General features: G+C 45.9%; 1 protein-coding gene across 2 annotated transcripts; it reads left to right on the top strand.

Moving 5' to 3' along the window:
- Window positions 1-187: 187 nt before the first annotated feature.
- On the top strand, window positions 188-23,200 carry NAA50 (N-alpha-acetyltransferase 50, NatE catalytic subunit). Of its 2 annotated transcripts, none has more exons than XM_054163749.1 (5): window positions 188-349; window positions 16,082-16,215; window positions 16,896-17,015; window positions 18,185-18,251; window positions 22,879-23,200. In XM_054163749.1, the coding sequence occupies exons 1-5, from the start codon at window positions 342-344 to the stop codon at window positions 23,057-23,059; spliced, it is 510 nt and encodes a 169-aa protein (XP_054019724.1). In that variant the 5' UTR covers window positions 188-341; the 3' UTR covers window positions 23,060-23,200. The 2 variants fall into 2 exon arrangements, with proteins under 2 accessions (XP_054019724.1, XP_054019723.1); XM_054163748.1 differs by having other exon boundaries at window positions 16,079-16,215.
- The last annotated feature ends 3,543 nt before the right edge of the window (window positions 23,201-26,743 follow it).

Raw genomic sequence — 26,743 nt, 5'->3', positions numbered from 1 at the left:
GCCAACGTGATCAGAGCCCTCCGCCTCTTTCCCTCGTGCCCTGCCTTCCCGCTATGTCACGCGGTGAGGCGAGGGGCGTGCGCGGCAGAGGGAGGGTGGGGGGTGGGGAGTCATGGCGCTGAGGCAGCAGGCGGGGGCGCGCGCGCGGCGTGAGGTGAGGGGTCACGGGGGCGGGGCGGCAGGCGGACGGACAAGCGGGCGGGAGGGCGGACGGAGGCCCATGTGGAGCGGGCGCGGGAGTAAAAGGCTGTGCTGCCCGGGCAGAGGAGAGGGAAGGCGGAACCGCATCATCGGGTCCTGTACGCAGCCGGCACGGATACTGGCCAGGCCGCGGCCGCACCATGAAGGGGTGAGTACGGGGCCTGGCGCGTCCCGGAGGGCTTGGCCCGGGCCCGGTCGTGTCAGAACGGTGGGGCCCACTTCGGCCGCGCCTTCTCGTTGCTGGCCGGCGGGTGGTATGGGGAGCGGGGCGGGCCCGGGCGGCGCGGCCCAGCCCAGGCGCGGCGGGTTGAGAGCGGGGCGGCCGGGCGGGCGGTGCCGCGGCTCGGCGGGAGGTGGAGGGGGCTGAGCGGTGCCGCCGCTGTGTGAGAGTTGCTGGTGGGGAGCGACTGTTGCGGGATGTTGCTGCGTCTCTGGGAGAGGGTCTGTGGAGTCTGGTGTTGGGGGAGATCTCTTGGCGGCCGAGGGGGTGGGGAGCCGGTGATGGCTTTCAGCTGAGCAGAAGCTCCCTGCAGGAGTTTCCCTCCTCACCGGAAAATGTTTTCTGGTGCCGGAGCCAAAACTCTGTCAGCGCTGAGCCTTGCTCCGCTGAGCCAGGAGGACGCGGGACGTGGCGGCTCTTGGTGCTTCTGAGGGGCTTCTGCTCGTGAGCGGAGCCGGTAAAGCCAAGGGAGAAGGCGGCGGGCTGTGGGGATGCTGGCTGGCCTGTCGTGCTTGCCTGGTGAAAGTAAAGCAGCACTGTTTAGTCTGTGAGGAAACAAAAATGCCGGCCTCGGATGCGTGGTTTTGCGCGCTCTTATTCGTGATGTCGTCCTCACGCTGTTCTGGTGTGTTTTAAGCGTTTGTCTACATAGAGGCTGTACGGTGAGGAGAGATGAAAAGGAGCTGTGTTTCGTGTCTGCTTTCTGTAGCACGTTGCTCTGGGCCTGGCTTCACTTCTCAGTGGCTCTGGAAAAGCCAGAGATTTCAGGTGTGGTTGGCTGAGACACTCGGATTTCCTGCGTGGTGGAGGCAACGTGGTGCAGTGTTTGAAGAGAAGACTAAAGGCCTTCGGAGTGCCTGCTCGGCTCTTGAGGCAGATGACCTGCCTGACCTTGCACAGGTCACTTCGGAACAGGTTTTTCAGAGTTGGTTAAATCACCTAATGTTTATTGATTTCGGTGTCACAGAATGTGAGCTTTCTGCCCCGTGCTTGAGTTTCTTCCTGCTTACAAGAGAAGTTTTCTACGGTTGTTTCTCAAAGGAGTGTGAAGTGAGTCCTCCTGAAACTGGTGTTATGCAATGCTGGGTGGTATTATTCCAGTTTGGCAGCTTAAGGCAGTGTGAATGGAAGCTGAAGCACTTAAGCTTTTACTAAGAAATGGTAAGGGGTTTAGCTCATTAGCAATTGGGATGAGGTCACATGGCAAGACTGCTTTATAACATATACTTAGCTGTTTCTTACAATATGTAACCAGCTTCAAGCATCGTGAGAGGCTGGCAGGTGTCTGTAGAGACTCTGCTGATTGCGAAGGCATTGACTCTCAGACATTAAATAGGGGTGTGTTGGGTGTCAGCCAATCTTCTCTTTGCCTGTACATGAAACAGGGCACCCCACCTCTTAGTCACTCTACAGTGAGACTGACGGAATTTGCAGGAAGGCTGATGGCAGTGATCAGTCCACGATGAAGTGGCAGTGGTTATGATTGTTTTTCAGCAGGGCTCCTGATGAGCTTAGATTTCTTTTTATACTGTGTTGACTGTTCTGTGGTTTTCTCCAGCTTAGCTCTGCTTTGGATGTATGCCAGGCATGAGTTGAGTAGTAGGGACACTGGAACCTGGATGCATGAGGTGGAAAGTAGCCCAGGCGTGTCAGGCTAGAGCTGTGGAAGTCTCCTGACAGGTCACACAGCCTGAGCTGTCCACCGTGCTGTGGCACTCCCTGAAGGGTTGACCCCTGGCTTTGCTTGTGCTGGGAAGGAGTTCTCATTGTGGGGAGTTTTTACTTCTTGTAATTTTTTTTTTCTTAAGGGGGGGTGGGGGAAGAAACCAAAAACAACAAACAAAAAAACCCCCACAACAAATCCATATACCCCTCTTCTGCTTCTGGAGAACAGCAAACTTCAGTTCTGTTACTTTTCTTTCACTTAGAGACAGCTTTACTGATCCCTTTGGGTTCTGTTCTTGTGTATTTCTCTTTGAAGAGCGGCATATTTCTTTTTTTCAAAGCACTGAGAGTGCCATGCAGCAAGTTCTTTTGCAGAATAAAATCTTCATATTGAATCCAGGTGCTCTCTAAAAATTCTGATTGAGGCAAACAGGCCAATAGAAGTCAAATTGAGAAATAACCTGATTTAAGTACAATGAGAGAATCAAAGGTCTAAACAAAGATTTCATAAGGAATATATTAAGTTACATAGAGGTGCTCTGGAACAAAATCAAATTGTTTGTCAGGCTACAAAGATTGGAGAAGATCCCCTAAAAAACAAGTACCGTCAGAAGATAGGTCTTAAAATAGATCTAAAGCTTCAACTCTCGCCATGCAGAAACTAGTGTGGTGTCTGAAGGGATTTGATCCTTCTTTGGTATTGAATACAAGTTGTGGATCAGTTCTTCTGAACAAAATGACTCCATCTGAGTACTTTTTCTGGCGGAGTGTGTGTTGCATAGTAACCCACACCACAAAGTGCAGAGCTCATTTTGGGAGCACCAAGACCTGTAACATCGTCTGTAATTATGAACAGCCTGCTTTGGCAGGGGGAGGATTTAAAAAGAAACTACTGAGTTCAACTGTGTTTTGAGATTTCAGAGGTGAAGGATTCAAGGTTCACTGCTTGCAGCCTTCTCTTCGCCCTCTGAATTCAAAGTGGCTTAAAGCACGGGGTGATGTAGTGTGTCATCAGGGTGTTAGAAATCAGGCGACTCGTTTTACAGAGGACCTCTGGCTTCAGAAGTGGTGAAAGTTTTGGGGTCTTTTGTGTTCTTGGTTGTGTGTTGTTTGGGGTGTTTTTTAATCACTTTCTCAGCTGCTTAAAATTTTGTGGTGGTTTAAATACCAGCTTCTGAACTTGCTATTGCTATTACCTCTTACCTACTTTCGTGAGACGTGGCTTTATGTTCACTGTATCCTTGTCTTCTGAGTGATTTTAATAGTTTAGATGCTTCTATTTCACTTCTTTTCCTTAAATATGAGCTAATGCGTGGTTCTGCTGGTGAACTTCATGACTGTCTAGCAACTAATATCTTTTATTGTATTCCTAAATGTTGCTGCTGTTAGTTCTGGACCTTGAAAATCGATTTTGCACTAGGAAAAATAGCGGTGGGAGGGACTCTGGTTCTACTGTCTGTGATAATTTGCCTGCTCTTGTAGAGCAGATGTAAACAATACTCCCTGTGCTTTACTGTTTTAGCAGTGTTTTCACTTGCAGCTCGGTGGGTTTGTCTCTTTAACATAGTTGTTACTGGCTTTAAAGAAAGAAAACAAAATCATGCCTTTGTTCTTAAGCGTTTGCTGCCTTGCAGTAACGATGCTTTTCTAAGTTGTTTCACTTCAGATGAAGCCTGTGGGAGTAGCTCATTCAGCCTTTCTGTGGTGCTCTTGCCTAAACCCCACATTATTCTGGGGTGTGATGCAGAGCATGCATGCTACATCATATGCTTTTACTTGCTATGTATCTGGGAATATCTGGTATATAGAGTGTGTATCATACAGGGTAGTGCACAGTACAAGTGTCCAGTTCTGGGCCCCTCAGTTTAAGATAGATGAGTTGCTTGAATGTGTCCAGAGAAGGGCAACAAAGCTGGGGAGGGGTTTGGAGCACAGCCCTGTGAGGAGAGGCTGAGGGAGCTGGGGTTGCTTAGCCTGGAGAAGAGGAGGCTCAGGGGAGACCTTCTTGCTGTTTACAACTGCCTGAAGGGAGGTTGTAGCCAGGTGGGGGTTCGTCTCTTCTCCCAGGCAACCATCAACAGAACAAGAGGACACAGTCTCAAGCTGTGCCAGTGGAGCTTTAGGTTGGATATTAGGAAGAAATTCTTCCTAGAAAGAGAGATTGGCCATTGGGATGTGCTGCCCAGGGAGGTGGTGGAGTCACCATCGCTGGAAATGTTTAAAAAGAGACTGGATGAGGCACTTGGTGCCATGGTTTAGTTAATTAGAAGGTGTTGGGTGATAGGTTGGACTCAATGATCTTGAAGGTCTTATCCAACCTGGTTAATTCTGTATTCTGGCCTAAGTAGAGAGCAGTGCCTGTACATTGTGTTTTGTCAAGTTGATCAAACACCTCTCCAGTTTCGGTGGGAAACACCTGTGGCATTGTCAGGTGGTGGCACAAATTGAGCCACATGATGAAGTGATCGAAACAGGGAGCAGAGTGCTGTGTTACACTGCTTAGACAGCAATGTGCATTGCTTTTGTGTAAGAAACTTCCAGGAAACTCTTCTAAACGTCTGTGGATTTGCAGTTAAGTCTTATGCATTGTAGTTTTTAAGAGTCCTGACTTGCTGTGGAAAAGCCCTCCAGACTAGGTGCTACACAACAGGGTAACTGCTGCCACAGAGCACTTCAGAACCCAGAGACTTTGCAGGCTGGTGCTATTCTAGCTGCCTTTGTAGAAGAGACGTTACAGTTGGGGAATGCTGAGCACAGAGATATAACAATAGTGTTTTTAAAGTGTGGTTAAGCAAGCTCTGATGTCTCTGCTTGTTTTGCCTGAAGGGACGTTGTGGCTAGGTGGGGGTTGGTCTCTTCTCCCAGGTAACCAGAACAAGAGTATACAGTCTCAAGCTGTGCCAGGGGAGGTTTAGGCTGGGTGTTAGGAAGAAGCTTCTCACAGAGTGATTAGCCACTGGAATGTGCTGCCCAGGGAGGTGGTGGAGTCGCCGTCCCTGGTGGTGTTTAGGAAGAGACTGGATGAGGCACTTGTTGCCGTGGTTTAGTTGATTAGATGGTGCTGGGTGATAGGTTGGACTCGATGATCTCGAAGGTCTTTTCCAACCTGGTTAATTCTGTTAAATAAATGCTTCAGAGTTCTGAAGCTGTGTGTGTTTCTTAGGAGAACAGGAAAGTTTCTCTCCACTTCTGAGTTAGTAGCACAGAGTTTGTAGAGAACCTTTGGTTTGTTTCCATTTGCAAGGCAGAGAGCTAAGCTTTAACGTGTATGGGAGGAAGTTCCAAGTTTGAGAACTGCTGAATTGTTTTACGTGCTGGTGGTGAGGCAGAAAAGGCAACTGAGCTTGAAAGTTCCTGTTTGGTTTTAGGAATTCTCTGAACATAGAAATGTTAAAGCATGAGCTCTACTTCCTGCATTAATGGATAGTAAATTTAGACTTTGCCTATATCCATACTTACAAATGGCTTAGTAGTGTCTATTTTATAAGAACTCAGTGTGGTTTACTATAGGGACTTTAACCTGGTTTATAACTCTTACCACTTTGAGTTTAATGCCATAACAAGATTTAAGACATTCCAGGAAGTAGGATTGGGAGAACAGGAAGGTAGCATAGGGATTGCAGCCATTTTATTGAAATGCTGTAGAACCTGCTTTTGGGTGGTATTTGGACATCCAGTTCTTGCTGCATGTATGTGTGCCTTGTTAGATTGGCTTGCTGGGTTGGGACATTTCTTCTGTGAAGAATGGTAGTATCACCAAAAGCCAGACTCTGCTGCCATCTCCTGAGAATGACATAAATGATACATCCTCCTTTGCTACATGAAATCTCTTCTGAAATGTGGAATAATGGCTGATGGTTGAGCCAGAAAAATACTTTTATTCGAGTGGAAGTGATTTAAACCTTGAAGAGCCTGCCATTTGGCAAGCACTAGAAGTGTTCAGACCAATAATCTGAGAAGGTATTTTTACAGGGAGGAGGAGGAGAGAACAGGACAAGTTGCATCTTTGCTTTGGAATCAATAAAAGAAGTGCCATGCTTCCTTGCATCTCTTGTGCCCTCAGTGAGGACAGCAGTATCAAGATTATTTTATCCTTCCCTAAAGGGGAGAAGTGAACTTTTATTAATGTATGGACAGTACCATGCTTCATGGTAAGACCTTGATGCATGAAGTACTTCCTGAACTCACTTGGCCTTCCTCTTCCTCCTCCCTCTCCCTGTGCTTTTCCAGGGTCCATGTGAATTTTGGCCCTGGGCAGACTGGAATCTCAATCCCTGAAAACGTTTCCTGTTCTCATCATCTGACAATTGTACTTAACTTCTCTTGAGAGTATGGGGTGAGACCCAGAGCAGCAACTGAAGGCTTGTGAGAGTTCGCTACATGGCACTTGAAGTTTTTTGTCAGTAAAGGTCACAAATGAGGTTGAAAATTGAAATTAAAGGAGATCTGCTTTTTAATAAGTAGCTCTTCAGCACAGATTTTAATGCAAGTACAAGAAGTGCCTTTGAGCTGTATAGATTTGTGTAAATAAGGCACTTTGTGAACCCAGTGTCATTTGTATTTTGAATTTGAAGGTAAGCCTCTCTCCTCACCTGAGGATCATCAGGTACTTCATCAACATTAATTAGCAAAGGTTCATGATCTCCCGGGAGGCAATTAAGGGTTGCAGCTGTTGTATTTGGGGACATAACTGTGAATAGTTACAGAGGGGAAATTGGAGATAGGGAAAGGGGCAGTAACTTGTAAGATGTCTCAGGATATTGGTGATGGAGGCACAAAAGTGGTTTTGAGCTAAGCTGCTTCGTTCTGGTGAAGTACTTCTTTGCAATCATGGCTCAAAATCCCAATGTTCTTTTGAGGTTACTTGACTAATAAAGAAAAGTGGTTAGACCAGCAGTGGAGAGTTAAGATTTCTGGCAGCTCTTTATCTGCTGTCTGATCATGGGCATGTTTATTTCCTCTTGCCTGGCTTTGAAGCACCTGGGATAGGCAGATCTAATATCTAAGCCATTACCTCAGTGAGGTGCTTTGAAGCACCAAAGTGTTGCAGTCTGCTAAGCAATGCGTGTATGGATGCTTCCCTGTTCTATCCCTTTCTGGTATTCTGGAATTTGGAAATCCTGTCAGCTGGGCATTGGGGATTCCTGATGTTTGTGTCCAGCTGCAAAATAAGATAGCTTTTAATGTCGTTGGGAAAGTTTATTTGTATTAGACACTTGTTGAAATTAACCTCACTGCCTCCCCCCGTGCCCTTGCATAATCAGCTGAGATGCTTGGTGATTGTACTGCTACTTTAGCTTTAGGGTTGCCTTTTATTAAGTTCAAAGTTGAGTCTGGATTTCAGGTTTAGTGCAACTTGGCAGTTTGGAGTTGGGCAAATTGTGAGGCTATGCCAGCATAACTTTCCTTTGTATATATGAAGACTGGCCACTTTTGTGCAATGGTCAGGTTTTCCAGGTTGAAGCAGAGTGAATGAATTACCTGAATATAATGAAGAAACCTTGATTGAGAGACACTTTTTGTTACAAAGGAGAGCCAGAAGTATGTCTTGAAGTTATGATGCATGCCAGTGAAACCTGTTCATGCTCAGATCCACTTGAATCTCCAGTCTTGTGTTAACGATGACTCTAAAATTGTTTAGTGTTGTACACCACTGCAGATCTGCAGTGAAGCACACAGCTGGGGAGAACTTCCAGCAGGCTATCAGGTGTCAGGCAAATAGGTTTGCAGTAGCAAGTGGAGCTGAAGAAGATCAGGCGGGCTCAGAAGCAAGTTGGTAAGGTTTTTTTGCATGCTAGGCTTGTGTTTATCCTTCTGGGTTTCTGACAAGTGAAGCAGAGTAGATTTGCAGCCCACAGATCTTCGAGGTAATTGAAAACATAACGGTCTCCCCGCAAGAAATAGATTAACTTGTGTGCTTAGCAAGACAGCTCATCTGGTTAAAAAGAAACCAAAAGACACACAAAACCAACTCCAATCCCAAAAAAATAGAGACTCTTCTGGCTTAGGAATTGAATCTAAACAAAGCCACACCCTTCAGGTCTATAGTTCTGGTTTGGTTTTATTTTATGAGTGGATTATCCTGTCTAGACTCCTGCATTGACTTGGAAGCCAAAGTAGAAGCAATAAAGGGAGCTGGCTGCTTAGTGGGTGACAAATCTTCTCTGAAGTCCTCTGACTTGCTGTCACCCTTTTCTTCCCTCTTCTCTCTCCTGCGTGTTTGAGGCTACCTTGGTAAGTTTTGTGAGTTGCAAATACAGCTCTGATAAATTTAGCATGCCAGATGCCTTCAATAAGCCTGAGCTCAGCTATCGGTTACACTGAGATCTGTTTCAGCCAGGCACATCCCTCTGGGGAGAGGCTTGCACTATTTAAAGTTGAATGAGACTGAGATTCTTAGTGTGTCAAACTGCAAATTCACCCCCTTTTCTCCTTGGTGTTGGTTCTAAACTAGTGTCCAACACTTGCTGTTTCCTGGGACTGAATCTGTGTTCCTCTTGAACTGTGTAACTCTGGGAATTTGCTTCCTCTTGAGGTCTCATTGTGTGTAGCAGTGCTCCTTCAGTACATGAGGGGCAAAACACAGCCTTAGCTGTGTCTCATTTAGCCTGTTATTTTCACTAGAACAAATTTAAGACATTATGGGAAACACAGAGCTAATTGCAGTGCTGTAGCAGATTGGGAATGCAGCTGCAATAGGACTAACTGGATTGCATTTGGTCCTACAGAAAACGTGAGGGGGGTTTTCTGGCAACTGCCTGAAGTATCTTAGGGCACTGGCATGCAAGAGCAGGAGTGTTAATGCTGATATTCTGGGCATTTATCCAGTTTCAATAACTGATGCATGTCACCTCAGTAAGGTCCCACTTCCATCCAGATTTTGTGGCTCACTCTTTTCTCTTCCGCTCTTACATTGCTGGGCAGCATCACTGTGTGCTTTTAACAAACAGCACCCCCACACAACACAAACCATTTCTCTTAATCAGTGAAGGTTTAGGGCATTTTTTTTCACCTGCAATTGAGTTACGGTGTGTTGCAGTTGTGAGAAACACAAGCATAACTGTAGGATATGTCAGGAAAAGGCTTCCAGAAGAGATGGGGAAAAACTTAGTGCCTTTGTACAGGGCAGGAGTATTTAGGGTACTGTACGCAGTTTGGGTTAGCAAAATTAATCTGAAGGAATGGAAAGAAGGCAATAGTATGACAATAGTAGGTATTAAGAGCCTGTCTTAAAGGAGGAGGTCAAGAGCTTGGCTTTAGTTAGGAGAGTCATGCAGCTCTCTGAAAAGGCATGTGGAATAGGCTGTAGTGGTACCCATCAACTGCCAAAGCTCGTGAGCAGCAGGAGGCGGCATGTGTGTAGACTTGAGTACATTTGGGCTTGAAATCAGAAGAAAGCCTAACTATGAAAATGACAGATTGGGAATAACCTTGCAATGGAATATGTTTAAGCGACTTCAGAGGACTGATTCTCCATCTCAGTTTTGTAGAAGACTGTAGTAGTAAGAGCCAAGAGTCTTTCACCCTGCCATATTTAAAACAGTTGCCTTGGATGGGGTGGCTGACTCCATCCCAAGGTCCAGGGGTTTTCACATCTGAGTAGAGCTGAATAGTGTGCTCCATGGAATGCTATTTGCAAAGTAGAATGTCAGTAAGATGTATATTCTAGAGAGCATTATTGGAATAATAATCTGTTAATGAAGGGCACTTCAGGTTCTTTGCATATCTTTATGTTCTCTCATCTGGTAATTTGAGCTCATGATTTGAAAAGGTTTTTGCTTTCCATTTGCAACAGCAGGGGCTGGGTTTCTCTGGTACAGCCTGTAATGAGCTGGAATGCACAGGACTGGCCTAACAGATCTGAGCTGATACAGTGAACTTATGTTACTGATATGGCTGAGAGGTAACTTGCAAAAGCAGGTCTAGTTATGAGGAATCACAGAATCACCAAGGTTGGAAGAGACCTCAAAGATCATCAAGTCCAACCTGTCACTACAGACCTCATGCCTAAACCATGGAACTATTAAACAAAACAAGAAAGACCCCCAAAGCTATTTAGTTGATTAGATGGTGTTGGATGCAATGATCTTGAAGGTCTCTTCCAATCTGGTTTGGTCTGGTCTATTCTATTCTATTTCCACTACTCCAGCTAAAAGAAAGGAGTGACCATCTTGTGTCTTCTGTTACAGGTGCTTTATCTTACATCTTTAGAGGCTAGGTTTTAAGTCCTTGGGTTCCATAAGTAAGAAGGTGTAGCACAAAATCATCTCAACTCTGATCCCTGAGCTCCTCCTCTTGCACAGTACTTCCAGTTTAAACTGGGGTAGGCTGGCACCTCTGCTTAAGAACCAACTGCTTCTGCCTCTGGCAATGTTTTTCCTTCTCTTTGTGCTGGCAGAAGACTTGTGTGGTGAACTCAATCAGGGGACTGATGTGGGTTTAAATTAAACTTTCCCTTTTTTTGTCAAGGTTAGCTTTAATTTGGGTTGATTCACCACATTGTTGCACAACTGTTTGTGCCAGCGAGAGGGTGGCAATAAGTGGCTTGGAAACAGTTCCTTTATGCTGGCTTTCCGATGGTTTTTCACTCAAGGCCATAGTGGCACTTTTTGCCCTGCTGTCCTCAGGCAGTGATGAACTCTCATGATGTGGGTTTTGCTTTTCACATCCTCATTTAGTTTACTTAGTCAATATCTTTGTGTAATAGATGTGGTACTGATTTAATCAGCTAGTGCTATGCATTAATTTATGGTTTGAGTACGTGCTCTTTAAAAAGACAAGTTTAGCATATTGAGTTATGCTGCCTGCAGTGTTTGTCAAACTTCTTTCCTATTATCCTCCAGGATAAATTGCTGGCCCTGGTGCAGCTCTCAAGCAATAAGAAAACAGTTAGTGACAGTGCACCAGGAGATGGCAGGAAGCAGCAATGAATGTGCAAGCGGTGAGAGAGAGAGGAGGAGCCCAAGGGCTGTAGGAGATCTCTCAACACCTTTTATCCATCTACTTGGAACTTGTTTCTCTGGCTTAACGCCAGCTGCCAGAGGTGATGTCTTGGCTGAGCAACTATGAGCAGGCTTAGACTCTGCTTCTGCACTTATTCATTCCCTGTCTGAAATCTTCTTGGTGAAGGTCTATCTTCTGGCCATGAGCCCTTTCTCAGACATCTTGTCCTGGCTGCCCCTTCCAATATATCCTTGTCTTACTGCATTGCCATCAGAAACCTTCCATAGTGATTGTGTTCTAATGCCTGATTTCTTGCTTCATTAGTAACTAATTGATTGAAAGATAATCTTAGGAAATAAAGGACCTGGTAATACTCTGTTGGAGGCTTTTGCTGATTGGTTGATGGTAAATGTTTGTGCTAATGCTACTGATCTACCGAAGCTGAAATCTACTGATCAAAAGAAAATATCACTCAGCTTAATATACTATGGAACAAGGTCTAGGCTTTCAAGGGACTAAGTGTGAATGCAGGCCGGGATACTGTTGTCCTCCTTCTTGTTCCTGTTCTTCTCAACTCTTAAGCATCCTACTCTGTAGCTAATTTGCTCTAACTGGGCAGTTGAGAGCTGCTCCCTTGTGTTTCCACTTCGATGCAGACTGCAGAGTAAGAGGCTGCTGAGTCTTCGCTTCTTGCCTGAGATTACTGAGGTGCTTTAGTCCAGCAAAACTCTTTCCCAGACACAAATAAACTTGTGATCCCACATGCCACAGTTTTATACCTACTCTTTGTGAGGCAGAGCTAGCAGCATGTCTGACTGGGATTAGAAAAGGGCATGACTTGCTTTTTGTGAGGCTGAAGAAGTCCTGCCATGCTAGGCTGAATAGCTCTGCTAAGATGGGTGTAAAACAAATAGTACAGCTATCCCACAGTCTAGTAACTTGAATAGTGTGCTTGTTTACAGTGGGTGTAGCTCTGTGGTGTGAGGAGATCATCTGTACTAGCCCATTATTTATTTTGTGTTGGAAACAGAATCAAAGAGACTTGTGATGCATGAAGAAAGGAACGCTGAGAGCAAGAATAATGTACAAGATAGAAAGGGCTGTCAAACAAAGGGCTGGTGGAGGTAGAAGCTGTGGAAGAGAGACACTGCAGACTGTTTAAGCATGATAGAATGATTTACAGCTTGGAAACTTGGAAATATATCCCTTTATGTTGCTTGTAGTATGCCTGAGTATCTTGACATGGATGAGATGCAGAAATATCATAGTATCAGTCAGGGTTGGAAGGGACCACAAGGATCATCTAGTTCCAACCCCCCTGCCATGGGCAGGGACACCCCACACTAGATCAGCCTGGCCACAGCCTCATCCAGCCTGCTCTTAAACACCTCCAGGGACAGGGCCTCAACCACCTCCCTGGACAACCCATTCCAGGGCTTCACCACTCTCATGGGGAAGAACTTCCTCCTCACCTCCAGCCTGAATCTCCCCACCTCCAGCTTCATTCCATTCCCCCTAGTCCTAGCACTGCCTGAGAAGTCCCTCCCCAGCCTTCTTGTAGCCCCCTTCAGATACTGGAAGGCCACAATGAGGTCACCTGGGAGCCTTCTCTTCTCCAGACTGAACAGCCCCAACTCCTTCAGTCTGTCCTCACAGGAGAGGTGCTCCAGCCCTCTGCTCATCCTCGTGGCCCTTCTCTGGACACCTTCCAGCACCTCCAGATCCCTCTTGTAATAGGGGCTCCAGAACTGGAGGCAGTACTGCAGGTGGGGTCTCAGCAGAGCTGAGCAGAGGGGGAGAATCCCCTCCCTTGCCCTGCTGGCCACACTTCTCTTGCTGCAGCCCAGGATCTGATTGGCTTTCTGGGCTGCAAGTGCACACTGAGAGCTCCTGTTGAGCTTCTCCTCCACCAGCACCCCCAAGGCTCTCTCCTCAGGGCTGCTTTCCAGCCAGTCCCTGCCCAGCCTGGATTTGTGCCTAGGATTGCTTTGACCCAGCTGCAGGACCCTGCACTTGGTCTTGTTGAAGCTCATGAGGTTGGCTTGTGCCCACCTCTCCAGCCTGTCCAGGTCCCTCTGGATTGATCCCTTCCTTCCAGTGTGTCTGCTGCACCACACAGCTTGGTGTCATCAGCAAACTTGCTGAGGGTGCACTCAATGCCACTGCCCATATGTAGACTGTTGCTGCTTCTGTCATTCTTGGGATCACTATTGGGGTACATGCTGTGAAAGCTCTAGTGAAGGGTGTCTCAAGAGGTTTCTGTAGAACTGGGCAGAGCTCAGGGGATTTATTGCTTGGCAGTTGCCTCTGCAGTGAGAGATGAAAAAGATCAATATGTTCAGTGTGGTATTATAAGACAGAATTTTAAAGTCATTGGTAGTTCATTAGTTAGTGCTAGCTGCTTCTCTAGAAGGTAGCCCCTCTTTACAAATTGTTTAGAATTGTGGGATCACAGAATTGTTCTGGTTGGAAGAGACCTTTAAGGTCATTGAGTCCAAGCATTCTCTAACTCTACCAAGCCTCGTGCTAAACCATGTCCCTCAGCACCACATCTCTGCCTCTTTGAAACACCTCTAGGAATGGGAATTCAACCATCTCCCTGGGGAGCCTGTTCCAGGGTTTGAGAACCCTTTCAGCTGAGAAGTTTCTTTTAATAGCTGATCTAAATCTCCCCTGATGCAGCTTGAGGCCATTTCCTGCTGTTACTAGGGAGGAGAGACCAGCACCCCCTTGGATCCAGCCTCCTCCATGTAGAGAGCAAGGAAGTTTCTTTTCAGCCACCTTTTCTCCAGATTAAATGACCTCAGGTGCTCTTCACAGACCCTTCCAGACCCTTCACCAGCCTCTTTGCCCTTCTCTGGACACACTCCAGCACCTGAAGATCTTTCTTGTAGTGAGAGCCCCAAAACTGAACCCAGGATTCAAGATATGGCCTCGCCAGTGGGGGGGTGAGGCAGTACAGGGGGACAATCCTTGCCCTGCTCCTACTGGTCACACTGTTCCTGATGCAGGCCAGGAAACTCTTGTCCTTCTTGTCCACCTGTGCACATGGCTGGCTTATGTTCAGCTGGCTGTCAATTGATGTTGACATTTTAACTTCTTCAGTGTTTACCAGGTGGATTATCTGATCTGTATCATACCGGAGAGGGGGCAATGGTGCTTCTTGATGTCCTTGCTGGCCTGAAGGCTGTAAAAGGAAGAAAGAGCAAGTGTGAGGGCAAGTTATGCTTCTTGAAGTAAATGTTAAAGGTTGCATTCTTAGTTTTTTTGGGGGGTTGTTTAACCTGGAGAAGAGGAGGCTCAGGGGAGATCTTACTGCCATCTACAGCTACCTGCAGGGTGGTTGTAGCCAGGTGGGGGTTGGTCTCTTCTCCCAGGCAACCAGCAACAGAGGAAGAGGACACAGCCTCAAGCTATGTAGGGGGAAGTTTAGGCTTAATCTTAGTTCTTCACAGAAACTGATTGCCCATTGGAATGGGCTGCCCCGGGAGGCATTGGGGTTGATGTCCCTGGAGGTGTTTACGAAAAGACTGGAAGAGGCACTCAGTGCCATGATGTAGTTGATTAGTTAGGGTTGGGTGATTGGTTGGAGTTGATGATCTTGGGGGTGTCTTCCAATCTGGGTGATTCTGTGGTAGCTTTGCTGGCCACAATACAATGCCTAGAAAGCATTGTATGCAGTTGCCCTTTACTGGCAGGGATAAACTGATACAGTATTTGGGGTATTAATAATTTAAGGGGGGTTGGTATATAATCAAGCTCAGTTAACAAAGCAGAGACAGGTTATACTCCACATTGTCTGGTACAGATCTTCAAGAAAAAGTTGGTGGTTCTCTCTTATTCTGAGTTATTCTCAGAATAACTGAGCACAACTGAGCAGTTGTGTCCTAGGAATCAAATCTAGTTGTGAAAACAAGCTGCCTAGGTATGAGTGGCACTGCTGGTAGAGAACAGCCCCTGCATGTTACAGTAACAGACTTTGAAGCCTGACTTACCCTTGTAGAAAGCTGCCAATCTGAAAACAAAATGTCGACCTCTTTTGTTTCAGTTTTTTGTTGTTGTGTTTGTCTTTAAAAAAGCAAGCATTGTCTTCACAGCGTTTGGGCAGAAAACAATCTGGTTGTCTGCATGTATTTGGTAAAAGAAGGCTGAGGTGAACCTGGCATTCGTGTTTCAAGCTCAAATGTGCATTGGCTTTGTGCCTGCTGGTTCTGGTGACATTTGGGAAAGCATTTTGATTATCTTGGGTTTGTTTGGTTTAGTTTTGCATTCTTGTAGTCATCCTTAAAACTATGTGCACCCAAGAAACTGATGTAGGGAAGATGAATACCTAATAGCTTTTTGTTTCTGCCAGGAACTTAGCCTTAGGAAAGGGAGAAGCTTGGTCAATTTCTTTTCAGTAGGATTCAGTGTAGTACTGGTGATTTAAGGTTGTGATTCTGTTTAGACAGCAGGAAGAATGATTTCAGTGATGATCACAACAGAGGTGGATATCACCTTGACAGTGGCTCTCTTGCATATTAAGCCTGTTAATGAGTTTGCATACAGTATTGTTGCGTTCTAGAGACAGATGTCTGGTAATGACTTAGTCTTTGAGCATAAGCTTTGTATTGATAGGTGGTAAAAGCAGGCCTGTCTTTAAAGCATGGATAAGGGCTTCATTCTGGGGGATTCTATCCTACTCACCTGTCTCTCCCATCTTCCCTCCCCCTCCCTTCTGATCTTGATGATTGGTGCAGAAATTAGTGGAGTAAAATTTAAAGCTATACTCCTACACAGGTTTGTGTTCTGCTGTCTCCCCTCCAATCAAACAGCACACGTGCTGTGGTGAGGCATTGGTGTGGCCTGAGAAACTTCCAGCTGTGTAGTGCCAACTGAAATTTGGGTTGGGAGTTAAATCAGCTACCAGCAGAAGACTTTATTCTGTGGGTTGAACACTATGGTTCTCTAAGCATGAATGAAATTACATTTGGGGGGGGTGGGGTGAGGTGGTTGTCCTTTCACAACTTGCCATGTGTCAGATGCTAAGCATGTTTTGCTTTGTTCCAGTAGCCGGATCGAGCTGGGAGATGTGACACCACACAACATTAAGCAGCTGAAGAGGCTAAACCAGGTCATTTTCCCTGTCAGCTACAATGACAAGTTCTACAAGGATGTACTGGAGGTTGGCGAGCTAGCCAAATTAGGTACAAATGTTCTTGCCACTAACTGTGGGCTTTGGTGACAGAAGTGCTCATCTTTGCTAGCCAGAATGGTTTGGAATCATAGAATCAGTAAGCTTGGAAAAGACCTCAAAGATCATCAAGTGCAACCCATCACCCAACACCTCATGACTAAACCATGGCTTCACGTGCCACATCCAATCCTCTCTTGAACACCTCCAGGGACAGTGACTCCACCACCTCCCTGGGCAGCACATTCCAACGGCCAATCACTCTTTCTGTGAAGAGCTTTCTCCTCACCTCCAGCCTAAACTTCCCCTGGCACAGCTTGAGAGCAGATCCTTCTGCTTTCTTGCTCTGTATAATCAAAAATAACTATTTGGGAACTTCAGAAACCACAGTCCCAAACTCAGGGTTTGTCTTCCAAATGGACTCCATTTTACTGAGAATAGGCATGTTTTTTGTTACAGCAGGGAACTTGAAATGTGTGCTACCAGTTTACCTCCTGATGTCTTTGCTAGCTGGTTTCAGTCACAGTAAGCCAACCACTGTGTCAGAGCACATGTTGTGTTAAGCCACAATAGATGATATTTTACCTGGATGGGAGAATTGGCAAGAGGGAAGGAAGGTATAGGGTGTAAATGAAGAAGCTCTATGTACAGTTTGAGACTTGACTGGTAACATTTTGTTTCCCTCCCTGGCAGCCTATTTCAATGATATTGCAGTGGGAGCAGTGTGCTGTAGGGTGGATCACTCCCAGAACCAGAAGAGACTGTACATCATGACACTTGGATGCCTGGCACCTTACCGAAGGCTAGGAATAGGTAAGGAAGACCTTTTTGTATCCAGGTCATGCAAGAAACCACATTTCTGTGCAGCCTTCTAAATGCTCTTCTTTGGATTTTTAACCAAGCTGGTGCACTTTTACACCACTTATTTGTTTGGAAGGGACTCTGGGGAAAGAATGTCATTGATGACACACTCACTGTTTTTAACCTGCCTTTTAGAAATGCATTTCTTGTAGAGTTTCTAATTCAGATTATTTTAATCTGGGATGGAAATACTCTGCTTCCATAGATGTGAGAATTGATGCACAGAGATAGGAAATAGAGGCATGCAGCCAGTGTGCAAGTCATGGATAAGTAGAACACAACATTCTTTCATTGGGTTATCACTTTACTCTTCTAAATGTCCTGGTATTCCATGTAGAGTAGAATAGAATTAACCAGATTGGAAAAGACCTTTGAGATCATCACGTCCAACCTATCACCCAATACCATCTAATCAACTAAACCATGGCACCAAGTGCCTCATCCAGGCTCTTCCTAAACACCTCCAGGGATGGTGACTCCACCACCTCCCTGGGCAGCACATGCCAATGGCCAATCTCTCTTTCTGTGAAGAACTTCTTCCTAACATCCAGCCTAAACCTCCCCTGGCACAGCTTGAGACTGTGTCCTGTTGTTCTGGTGCTGGTTGCCTGGGAGAAGAGGCCAACCCCCACCAGGCTACAGCCTCCCTTCAGGTAGCTGTAGAGAGCAATGTATTTTTGTCTTTCTCACTACTGATTTCTGTTGCACAAAGGTAGGACCTGCTTTCTGGCTATGCTGCAATCACTTCTCTTCATTTTGCAAACCCACAGGCCAGATTAATCAAGACAGTACAGTCACCTATTTGCTTTAATGAATGAAAAGATAGCAGTTTAAAGCTATTTTACTAGGTAGTACTTAAATAAGCTGCTTTATGCTTCTGGCCCATTGGATTATTAATTTTTTTTCCCCTCCAAAGAAAGAATGAATTAAACTGTGTGAGCAGTTGGAAAGATGGCAAAATACTTCCACACCATGTTTTATTTACCATTCTTAGTTCTCACAGGCTCTGTCATTTTAGTTTACCTGTGGCCAGCCTGCTTCTCCTACAGAAAGCCATTAGCTAAGTACAGGCTTGATTGTGCATTTCTTGTGTTCCTAACTATCTCTCTACCTTTTGGCAGGAACTAAAATGTTGAATCATGTCTTAAACATCTGTGAAAAAGATGGCACTTTTGACAACATCTATCTGTAAGTAAACAAATTTCATCTGCTTTTGGAGAGATCATAGAGGAATACATGGGAGCAAAAGGAGGGGGATCCAGGAACATTTAAGTATGTGTTTCAGTGGGGTCATGGGACCTCTTGTAAAGTACAAGGAAGAAAGCTGAGCCTCGTGTCCAGAGTCCAAGGTGACCTAATTGTGGCCTTCCAGTATCTGAAGGGGCTACAAGAACACTGGGGAGGGACTTCTCAGGATATCAGGCAGTGATAGGACTAGGGGGAATGGAATGAAGCTGGAGGTTCAGGCTGGACATGAGGAGGAAGTTCTTCCCCATGAGAATGGTGAAGCCCTGGAATGGGTTGTCCAGGGAGGTGGTTGAGGCCCTGTCCCTGGAGGTGTTTAAGCCCAGGCTGGATGAGGCTGTGGCCAGGCTGATCTAATGTGGGGTGTCCCTGCCCATGTCAGGGGGATTGGAACTAAATGATCCTTGTGGTCCCTTCCAACACTGACTGATACTATGATGTCCTGGGCTTGTGGTGTGATGCTCAGAAAACCAAAAGCTTGCATGTTTTAGGACTCCTGCAAATTTGCTGCATTTGAAAGTAGTTTAGTTAGAAAACTATGTTCCACAGCAGAATTAAACAATATGACTGAAAAAAACCCCAATTGTTCAAGGCTTTGGGTGGTTTTGGGGTTTGTCCATATAGTGACATCTTCAGAATGGAAATGACACCAAGTCTTTCGTGCAGTTTTGATGCATTTGCTGTGTTTCTACAATAGTGTTTTGTGGGATAGAACATCAGATCAGAGGTGCTTGAAAGTACTTTGTTCACATCCAGTAGCAAGGCCCAACTGCTTCACAGTATCACCAAGGTTGGAAGAGACCTCAAACATCAAGTCCAACCTGTTACCACAGACCTCATGACTAAACCATGGCACCAAGTGCCACGTCCAATCCCCTCTTGAACCCCTCCAGGGATGGTGACTCCACCACCTCCCTGGGCAGCACATTCCAATGGCGAACGACTCTCTCAGTGAAGAACTTTCTCCTCACCTCCAGCCTAAACTTCCTCTGGCACAGCTTGTTCCTCTTGTGTCCTCTTGTTCTGGTGCTTACTCCCTTTCTTACACTCTGCCAGGTCAGCTGTGTGCAGCAACACAGTAAACTAGGTCAATGACCTGACTCAGCTGGAGAAGGTGTTCTCAGTTTTGTTTCTGGCTGTTCTCTTGTGGGTCTGTCTTTGTTGTTTTTTTCTCCCTGTTGTGGCTTTGGTTTCTTGTGGTGGTTTTTTCCCTGTTTGTTTCTTTTGTTTTGGAGGGGTGAGAGGGACAGGGGTTGGCTTCATGTGCGATTGTTTGGGGTTTTGTTTGTTTTAAATCAACTGCATAAGGACTTGGCAGGCATCGGAACAAGCACTGGGCTAGAAGACAGGGCTGCTTTAAGGAGCACTGTAATCCTATGGAAATAGAGCTTGAAATCCACACATACTAAAGCTTGGCCTCCCCTTGCTGCTGGCTGCACACTTCCTCCTGTGCATTAGTGTCTGTGATTACTAAGTGAGCTGATGCAGCTTTACACGAGTGCAAGCTCAGCACACTGTTAGGGTTACTCCCACAGCAGGTACAGCTTGGATGAACTTATGCTGCTATAGAACTGCACCCTGCCAGGACCGTTGAAGATGCTTAGTGAGTTTCACACACTCATGTAACTATAAATGGAGTGACTTCCTCCTCAAGCTTAGCCCACTTCTGCCAAGGAGGAAAAAATTCTTCCAAGCCCTGTATGTTGTAGCTTTGTTCTGTCCCTGCAGGAGGAAGAGGTGTTTTAAAGAGGAATTTGCATGAAGCTGCTTTTAACTTGTATTTGTTCTGCCTCAGAAGAGGTAGTAATAAACTCCCTCTCAGATGTCTGCTAGTTGGCAGAAGCTTTCCTTTTCACTTTTGCACATACTGTGTGCACAGTGAAGGAACTGTTGGCTGGTGTTAAAGCAGAAAACATTTCCTTTGTAGTTTTTCTTTCCACTTCCCAGAGCAGGATTCTGAGATGACAAATAGCCCACAAAGCTGGCTATAACACAGCTCTTTTAGTGGCCTATTGAATTTATTACTGCATCTGTTGCTTGTGCATCCTCTATTTGAGTGGCTTGTGCTGCTTAGCCGATTTGATATCGGTGCTTACATTTGCCATTACCATGAAGTACCCTTTGAGCTATTTGCTGCTTGTGGGGCTTAACACTAAGATCTTTTGTTTTGTTCTGCTGTTGCTTCCAGAGTTACTTTGGTTATGCAGTATGTTGTCATGACAAAGTGATTCATAAGCTTGTGCAGCATCCCCTGAATTTTGAGTGTGTAATGAATGCCTTTTGCTGAGGCAAGCATCTTTTTTTGTCTTTTTTTTTCCTCTGTTTGATAGAACTTGTGCAAAAAAAAAAAGCCCTAGTCACTTAGAATGAAGAACTAGTCACTGTTTGTTTTGGAGGCCCTGAAACTCTTGGAATATGCTAGCAGGATCTGTGAAACTGGGCAGCGGGGCACATACAGACATAAGGGCAAAAGGCCTTCATCACAGTGTCACTGCGGTTGGAAGAGACCTCAAAGATCAACCTGTCACCACAGACCTCATGATTAGACCATGGCACCAAGTGCCACATCCAATCCCCTCTTGAACACCTCCAGGGACGGTGACTCCACCACCTCCCTGGGCACCCCATTCCAATGACGAATGACTCTCTCAGGGAAGAACTTTCTCCTCACCTCCAGCCTAAACTTCCCCTGGCACGGCTTGAGCCTGTGTCCCCTTGTTCTGGTGCTGGTTGCCTGGGAGAAGAGACCAATCCCTTCCTGGCCACAACCACCTTTCAGGTAATTGTAGAGAGCAATGAGGTCTCCTCCGAGCCTCCTCTTCTCCAGGCTAAACAATCCCAGCTCCCTCGGCCTCAAGACCTCTCCCCAGCCTTGTTGCCCTTCTCTGGACACGTTCAAGTGTCTCAATGTCCTTCTTAAACTGAGGGGCTCAGAACTGGACACAGTACTCAAGGTGTGGCCCAACCAGTGCAGAGTACAGGGGCACAATGACCTCCCTGCTCCTGCTGGCCACACTATTCCTAATACAGGCCAGGATGCCCTTGGCCTTCTTGGCCACCTGGGCACACTGCTGGCTCATGTTTAGGCAGCTGTCAATCAGCACCCCCAGGTCCCTGTCTGGGAGCTCTCCAGCCACTCTGACCCCAGCCTGTAGCTCTGCATGGGGTTGCTGTGGCCAAAGTGCAGCACCTGGCACTTGGACTTATTGAATGCCATACCATTGGACTCTGCCTATCTGTCCAGTTGGTCGAGGGCCCTCTGCAGAGCCCTTCTGCCCTCTAACTGACCAACGTCATAAGTCTATAGAGCTCATCGAGCTTCTTTCTGCTGCTGTAGCTTTTTGTGAGGAGAGAGGTGTAGTTAAAAGTGAGCAAGGAGTTAACATTGTGTTCGATCATATGGTCATCTGAGAAGTGTCACTACAGGAAGTTAAAATCTCTACAGTGTAATTTTGCTATATGTTTCCATAAAACATTTACCACTCTGATTAAGAAAAATGGAAACTGCTGATCTGAAAATGCTTCACTGTCTCTGCTGTTCCTTAAAAGAGCTTTACTGAGGGGAAGCATTTGCCACTTCTTCAAATGATGGCATTTGGTCATCCAGGAGCTGTGCTGATAAAGGCCAGCATTATCCTGGCCTGTATCAGGAGCGGTATGGCCAGCAGGAGCAGGGAAGTCATTCTGCCCTGTACTCAGCACTGGCTAGGCCACACCTTGAGTCCTGTGTCTAGTTCTGGGCTCTTCAGTTTAGGAAAGATGTTGAGTTGCTGGAAGGTGTCCAGAGAAGGGCAACAAAGCTGGGGTGGGGTTTGGAGCACAGCCCTGTGAGGAGAGGCTGAGGGAGCTGGGGTTGCTTAGCCTGGAGAAGAGGAGGCTCAGGGGAGACCTTATTGCTCTCTACAGCTACCTGAAGGGAGGTTGTAGCCAGGAGGGGGTTGGCCTCTTCTCCCAGGCAACCAGCACCAGAACAACAAGACACAGTCTCAAGCTGTGCCAGGGGAGGTTTAGACTGGATGTTTGGAAGAAGTTCTACACAGAGAGAGTGATTGCCCATTGGAATGGGCTGCCCGGGGAGGTGGTGGAGTCACCACCATTGGAGGTGTTCAGGAGGAGACTTGATGGGGTGCTTGGTGCCATGGGTTAGTTGTTTAGGTGGGTTGGATTGGTTGATGGGTTGGACATGATGATCTTGAAGGTTTCTTCCAACCTGGTTTATTCTATTCTATTGGCCATTGGATTGTGCTGCCCAGGGAGGTGGTGGAGTCACCATCACTGGAAGTGTTTAGGAAGAGACTGGATGGGGCACTTGGTGCCATGGTTTAGTTGATTAGATGGTGTTGGTGATAGGTTGGACTTGATGATCTCTGGGGTCTTTTCCAGCCTGGTTAATTCTATTCTGTGTTAGCTCAGGATTGATTTGGGCAGACTAAAATTTCCAGTCCCGAGCTTACAGCATTGTTGCTGTCTCTGTCTAGATGGCTCCTTTTATCTTGTCTTTAACCGTTCCGAGTGTGGAGGCGGAACACCTGTCCTGCGGAACGCGCTGACGCCCGTCTCTCTGTTCCAGGCACGTCCAGATCAGCAACGAGTCCGCCATTGACTTCTACAGGAAGTTTGGCTTTGAGATCATCGAGACGAAGAAGAACTACTACAAGCGGATAGAGCCGGCGGACGCTCACGTGCTGCAGAAGAACCTCAAAGCCCTTTGTCTCGGCCAGAACGCAGAGGTGCAAAAGACCGACAACTGAACAAAACCCCAACGAACACTTTCTTGCACTTGCTTGTCGCCAAATAAGGAAAGAGAGGCCTCTTGACTTTTGTTCTTTTATGTTTTGGTTTGGTTTGTTTTTTTTTAACTCCACCCCTTCATCCTCTGTGTTTTGATTATTTTCCTCCTCCTTTCTTTACCTCTCTCCAACAATGTAACGCTTCTTCCAAGGATTGTCCAATCGTGGTTGGGGGTTTTGGGTTTGTTCTTTCTTTTCGAGTTCCCCTTTCTGTTCTGTTGGGGTTTGGTTTTATTTTGGGGGCTTTTCTTTTTTTTGTGGTTCTGATGGGGTGGGAAGAGGTGTGGAGAGAACTTTTAAGTTTGAGGTGTGGAGGGCTTGAGCAGGGTGTCCTGACGACAAGCGTCCTTCCGAACGATCTCTTTCGGTAAGCAGAATGTAAATCCAGTGGGGGGCAAAAAGGAACAGCAATATCTTGTCCTTTGACTCCTACATTGAGTGTGTTTGTTTTTTTTATAACCTACAGGGTACTTTACCCCCCCCCCCCCCATCTTTTGAATGTTGCTTCAGTACTTCCCACTCTTCCTTTTCATTTTCCCCTGCCTCAAAGAAGTATGTTTAGTTCTTCCCAATATTTTTGAGTATGGCTTTTTTTTTTCCCCCCCCTCTATCTTTTGCCGAGAAGGGTGGACTACTTTACCACACCTTTTCACTCTGCCTGGGCTGACTTTTTTGAATGCTTTTTTGTTGTTCTTAAATACTCCTCACCCAAGCTGGTGCTACACTTCTTAACTGACTGAGAGGAGGGTTTAGAGTGGTCTTTGATTTTTTTGTTTTCTTTTTCATTTACTTAACTCCCAGCAGACTTCTGCCAGAGTAAGAGCTAGACCTGGTGTTGGCATGAGTAACATGGTTAAAATAGGAATCCTGAGGCAAGAGCCTTGCTTTAAAAATGGGTGAAATGCTGTAGGGCTCATTGAGAGTTAGGGGTTTTTTTTAGGTGTTGTTGGGGTAGGAAAAGTGACTGTGACCACCTTACATGTTTTGATTACAGAGGGCAAGCACCTATCTCCAGATGAATTTTAACAGCTCCTAAATCTGTTGTGACACCTCTGAGATGAGGCAAGGGTTGAGGAAACCAGGCAGCAAGGCTGAAAAGGCAAACGTGAATCTGACCCCCTAATCACATAGTTTTGCAGGGGTCTCCTGGATCTGCTTGGGATTGGCTTTGGTTTGCTGTGTTTATGTGCTCCTTTGGGAGGAGGTGGTGAAGAGCTGCACAGTTTGTTCCTTTTGATTATTTTCCCTTTCCTCGTTCAATGGTAACAATGCAGTTCTCATCTCATGAGAGGGTGTCCATGGAGCACCAGAGAAAGTGGAATATATTAGAGCATTTTATGAGTTTGGGAAATAGGCTGACTGGCTGCTTCCTGGTACTGTAACCTCAAAGCAACAGTGAACTCTACTAAGCTCTGCTTTGCATCTTTTCATGCTTTGTTTGCTGCATATCAGTGCTCCTTTCTAGGCACTGTTGCCAGCGATTTTTATGTATGCCAATACAAATACCAACTCGAGCTTGGGACTCTTCTCCAAGCACCTGGGAAAGTGCACTGAGCTGAGACAACACCAAGCTTCCCCATCCCCCAAGTAGATATTGAACTGCATTCCTTTCCTGGTTTGTTTTTTCAAGTTCAATCTGCACCTTGAATTCATCTGTTTTGAAAGCCTCCAACCTATAGCGCATTGCAGTGCACATCTGGTTAGTAGGTGCTGTCCAGTCGTTTGAGGGTGACTCGGGAACCAAGGATTTCGAGGTGGGAGTTGTGGTGAGGCAAGTGATGGCACCCCTCATTGCACATTATGTGGTCTTGGATACCCTAGGGGTGACTATATGAGCTGCTCCAGAATTACTGGTCCTTACCCAGTGTTTGTTGGAGTGCATCTCGACAGACCTATGCTGGAAAACAGTTACTTTATTTGCTGGGTTTGCACTAATTGAGTCTTGCAGATGGGCAGATCGTTAACAACAAAAGCCCTCCTGCATGGCCTGAGCACCTCTGTTGGCAACACTCAGTGGCAGACTCTGGCTAGAAAGGTGCAAACGGTTTCCTCAGCCAGAGGCAGCCTAGTTTTGACAAAAGCTTCTTTTCAGTACTGCTAGGACCGGCTCGTGCTGGTTATGTTGTCAGTTCCAGCATCCTTCTGAAGGGGGATGTGTTGAAGCACAATTAGCTTGTCATATGCCAACATAGTTTCCCTGGCCATCTGTAGACCGAGAGAAGTATGTGGAGGGAGAGAGATAATATTTGTATCCCGGGATGTTCATGCAGCACAGCTGTAACTCAGACCATAGCTGCCTCTGGTGCCAAGCAAAGTGCTCTTCATTCTTCTAGAACTAAGTGGTAAATGTTTGGGTGGGGTAGATGGGTGTGGGGATATGAACTCTTAGGATTTGCTGTTGTCGTAGGCTTCCACAAATCAGTGTGTTTCACAGACAGTTTTCCTTCAGGTTTAAAAGTACAAGTCTGATGTCTGAACTTACTTGGATTAACCTTTGTTTATGTTGTCTCTTTCTTTTTTTTGCTTTGGGCTGCCATCATTCTATGAATGTATCCCTGAAAACAGTTCTTAAAGCTCCTGTTTCACAGCAAACCTGCCTCGGTGTACCTTCTGATGAAGTGTTTTGTAGGAGGTGGAAGAGAGTCACCACAAATCTGAGACTCCTTTCCCCAGACTATTAATCCTGGAGAACGGTTGTTGAATCTTGGAGTCAAGGTTTAACCTAGATCTTGTAGAAAGCTCTGTTCCCTGTGCATGGATGAGAGACAGTGAAGGACAGTAGTTCCCAGTGACAGAGTTGTATTTTATTCATCTATCAGCTATGAGTGTGGGAGGAGAATGCTGCATCTTAGTGCAGCGCTCCCCCCAGAGACACGGAGATTGTGCGAAGTATGAAGTTACTGCAGAGAACTTCAGTTACTTTTGGTTGTTGCTGCAGCAGGACCTCCTTTTAGCTTGGAAACATCATCTTAGGAGCAACTAATTATTCTTTTTTATTTTAGAGTTGAGAGCTTCAGTGGGGGGGAAAAAAAACCAACAACAAACAAACCAAACCACCAGCATCGCTTCCTGTTCTGGATGGAGATCTAGCAAGAAAACTGTATGCAATTAACAGGCTTTAGAGTTTAAATTGTGTATATAAGAGTTATTCCTGAATCTCTGCCACTGATTTGTTTTCCTTTCTTTTTTTTTTTTTTTTTTTTTGGTCATACATCTGTTGAAGTATGAAGATAGCATCTACAAAAAGACTCCTACTAGAGGAAACCATGGTACAGGGGGGTGGGGTGGAAAAAAAGAATCATCCAGGAAAGGGATCCCTCATTTTTTGGGAAGGGGAAGGGAGAGACTTTATTTTGTGTATGCAGAAACTGGCTGAGTTTACATGATGCAGCTAATGGTTAAACCTGCCAACTGAATAGGATGTACTGTTACAATCCAAACAAACTGATGTGATATTTCCTTAAGTCTTGATGGTGCCCTGTGTCCAGTAAAAATTTGATCCCCCACGTTGTTTGGGTTTGTTTTATTTTTTTTTTTCCTTCCCCCTCTGTTGTAATCCAGGGTCAGCTGCTATGCACAAAGTCTGTGTTCTGTAAAGTGTTTGCTGACTTTTTGGTGTTTCTTTTGAATCTGCAGCTGCTTCCT

Source organism: Dryobates pubescens, chromosome 8 (assembly GCF_014839835.1).
Source record: "Dryobates pubescens isolate bDryPub1 chromosome 8, bDryPub1.pri, whole genome shotgun sequence".
Lineage (NCBI taxonomy): Eukaryota > Metazoa > Chordata > Aves > Piciformes > Picidae > Dryobates > Dryobates pubescens.
This window is presented reverse-complemented; position numbering and strand designations above follow the sequence as displayed.

What these genes read in the sequence shown, in the direction of transcription:
- NAA50 (XM_054163748.1), top strand. An exon ending in TTACCGAAGGCTAGGAATAG is followed by an intron (nt 17,016 to 18,184) that starts GTAAGGAAGACC and finishes ACCTTTTGGCAG; the next exon opens with GAACTAAAATGTTGAATCAT. An exon ending in ACTTTTGACAACATCTATCT is followed by an intron (nt 18,252 to 22,878) that starts GTAAGTAAACAA and finishes TCTCTGTTCCAG; the next exon opens with GCACGTCCAGATCAGCAACG.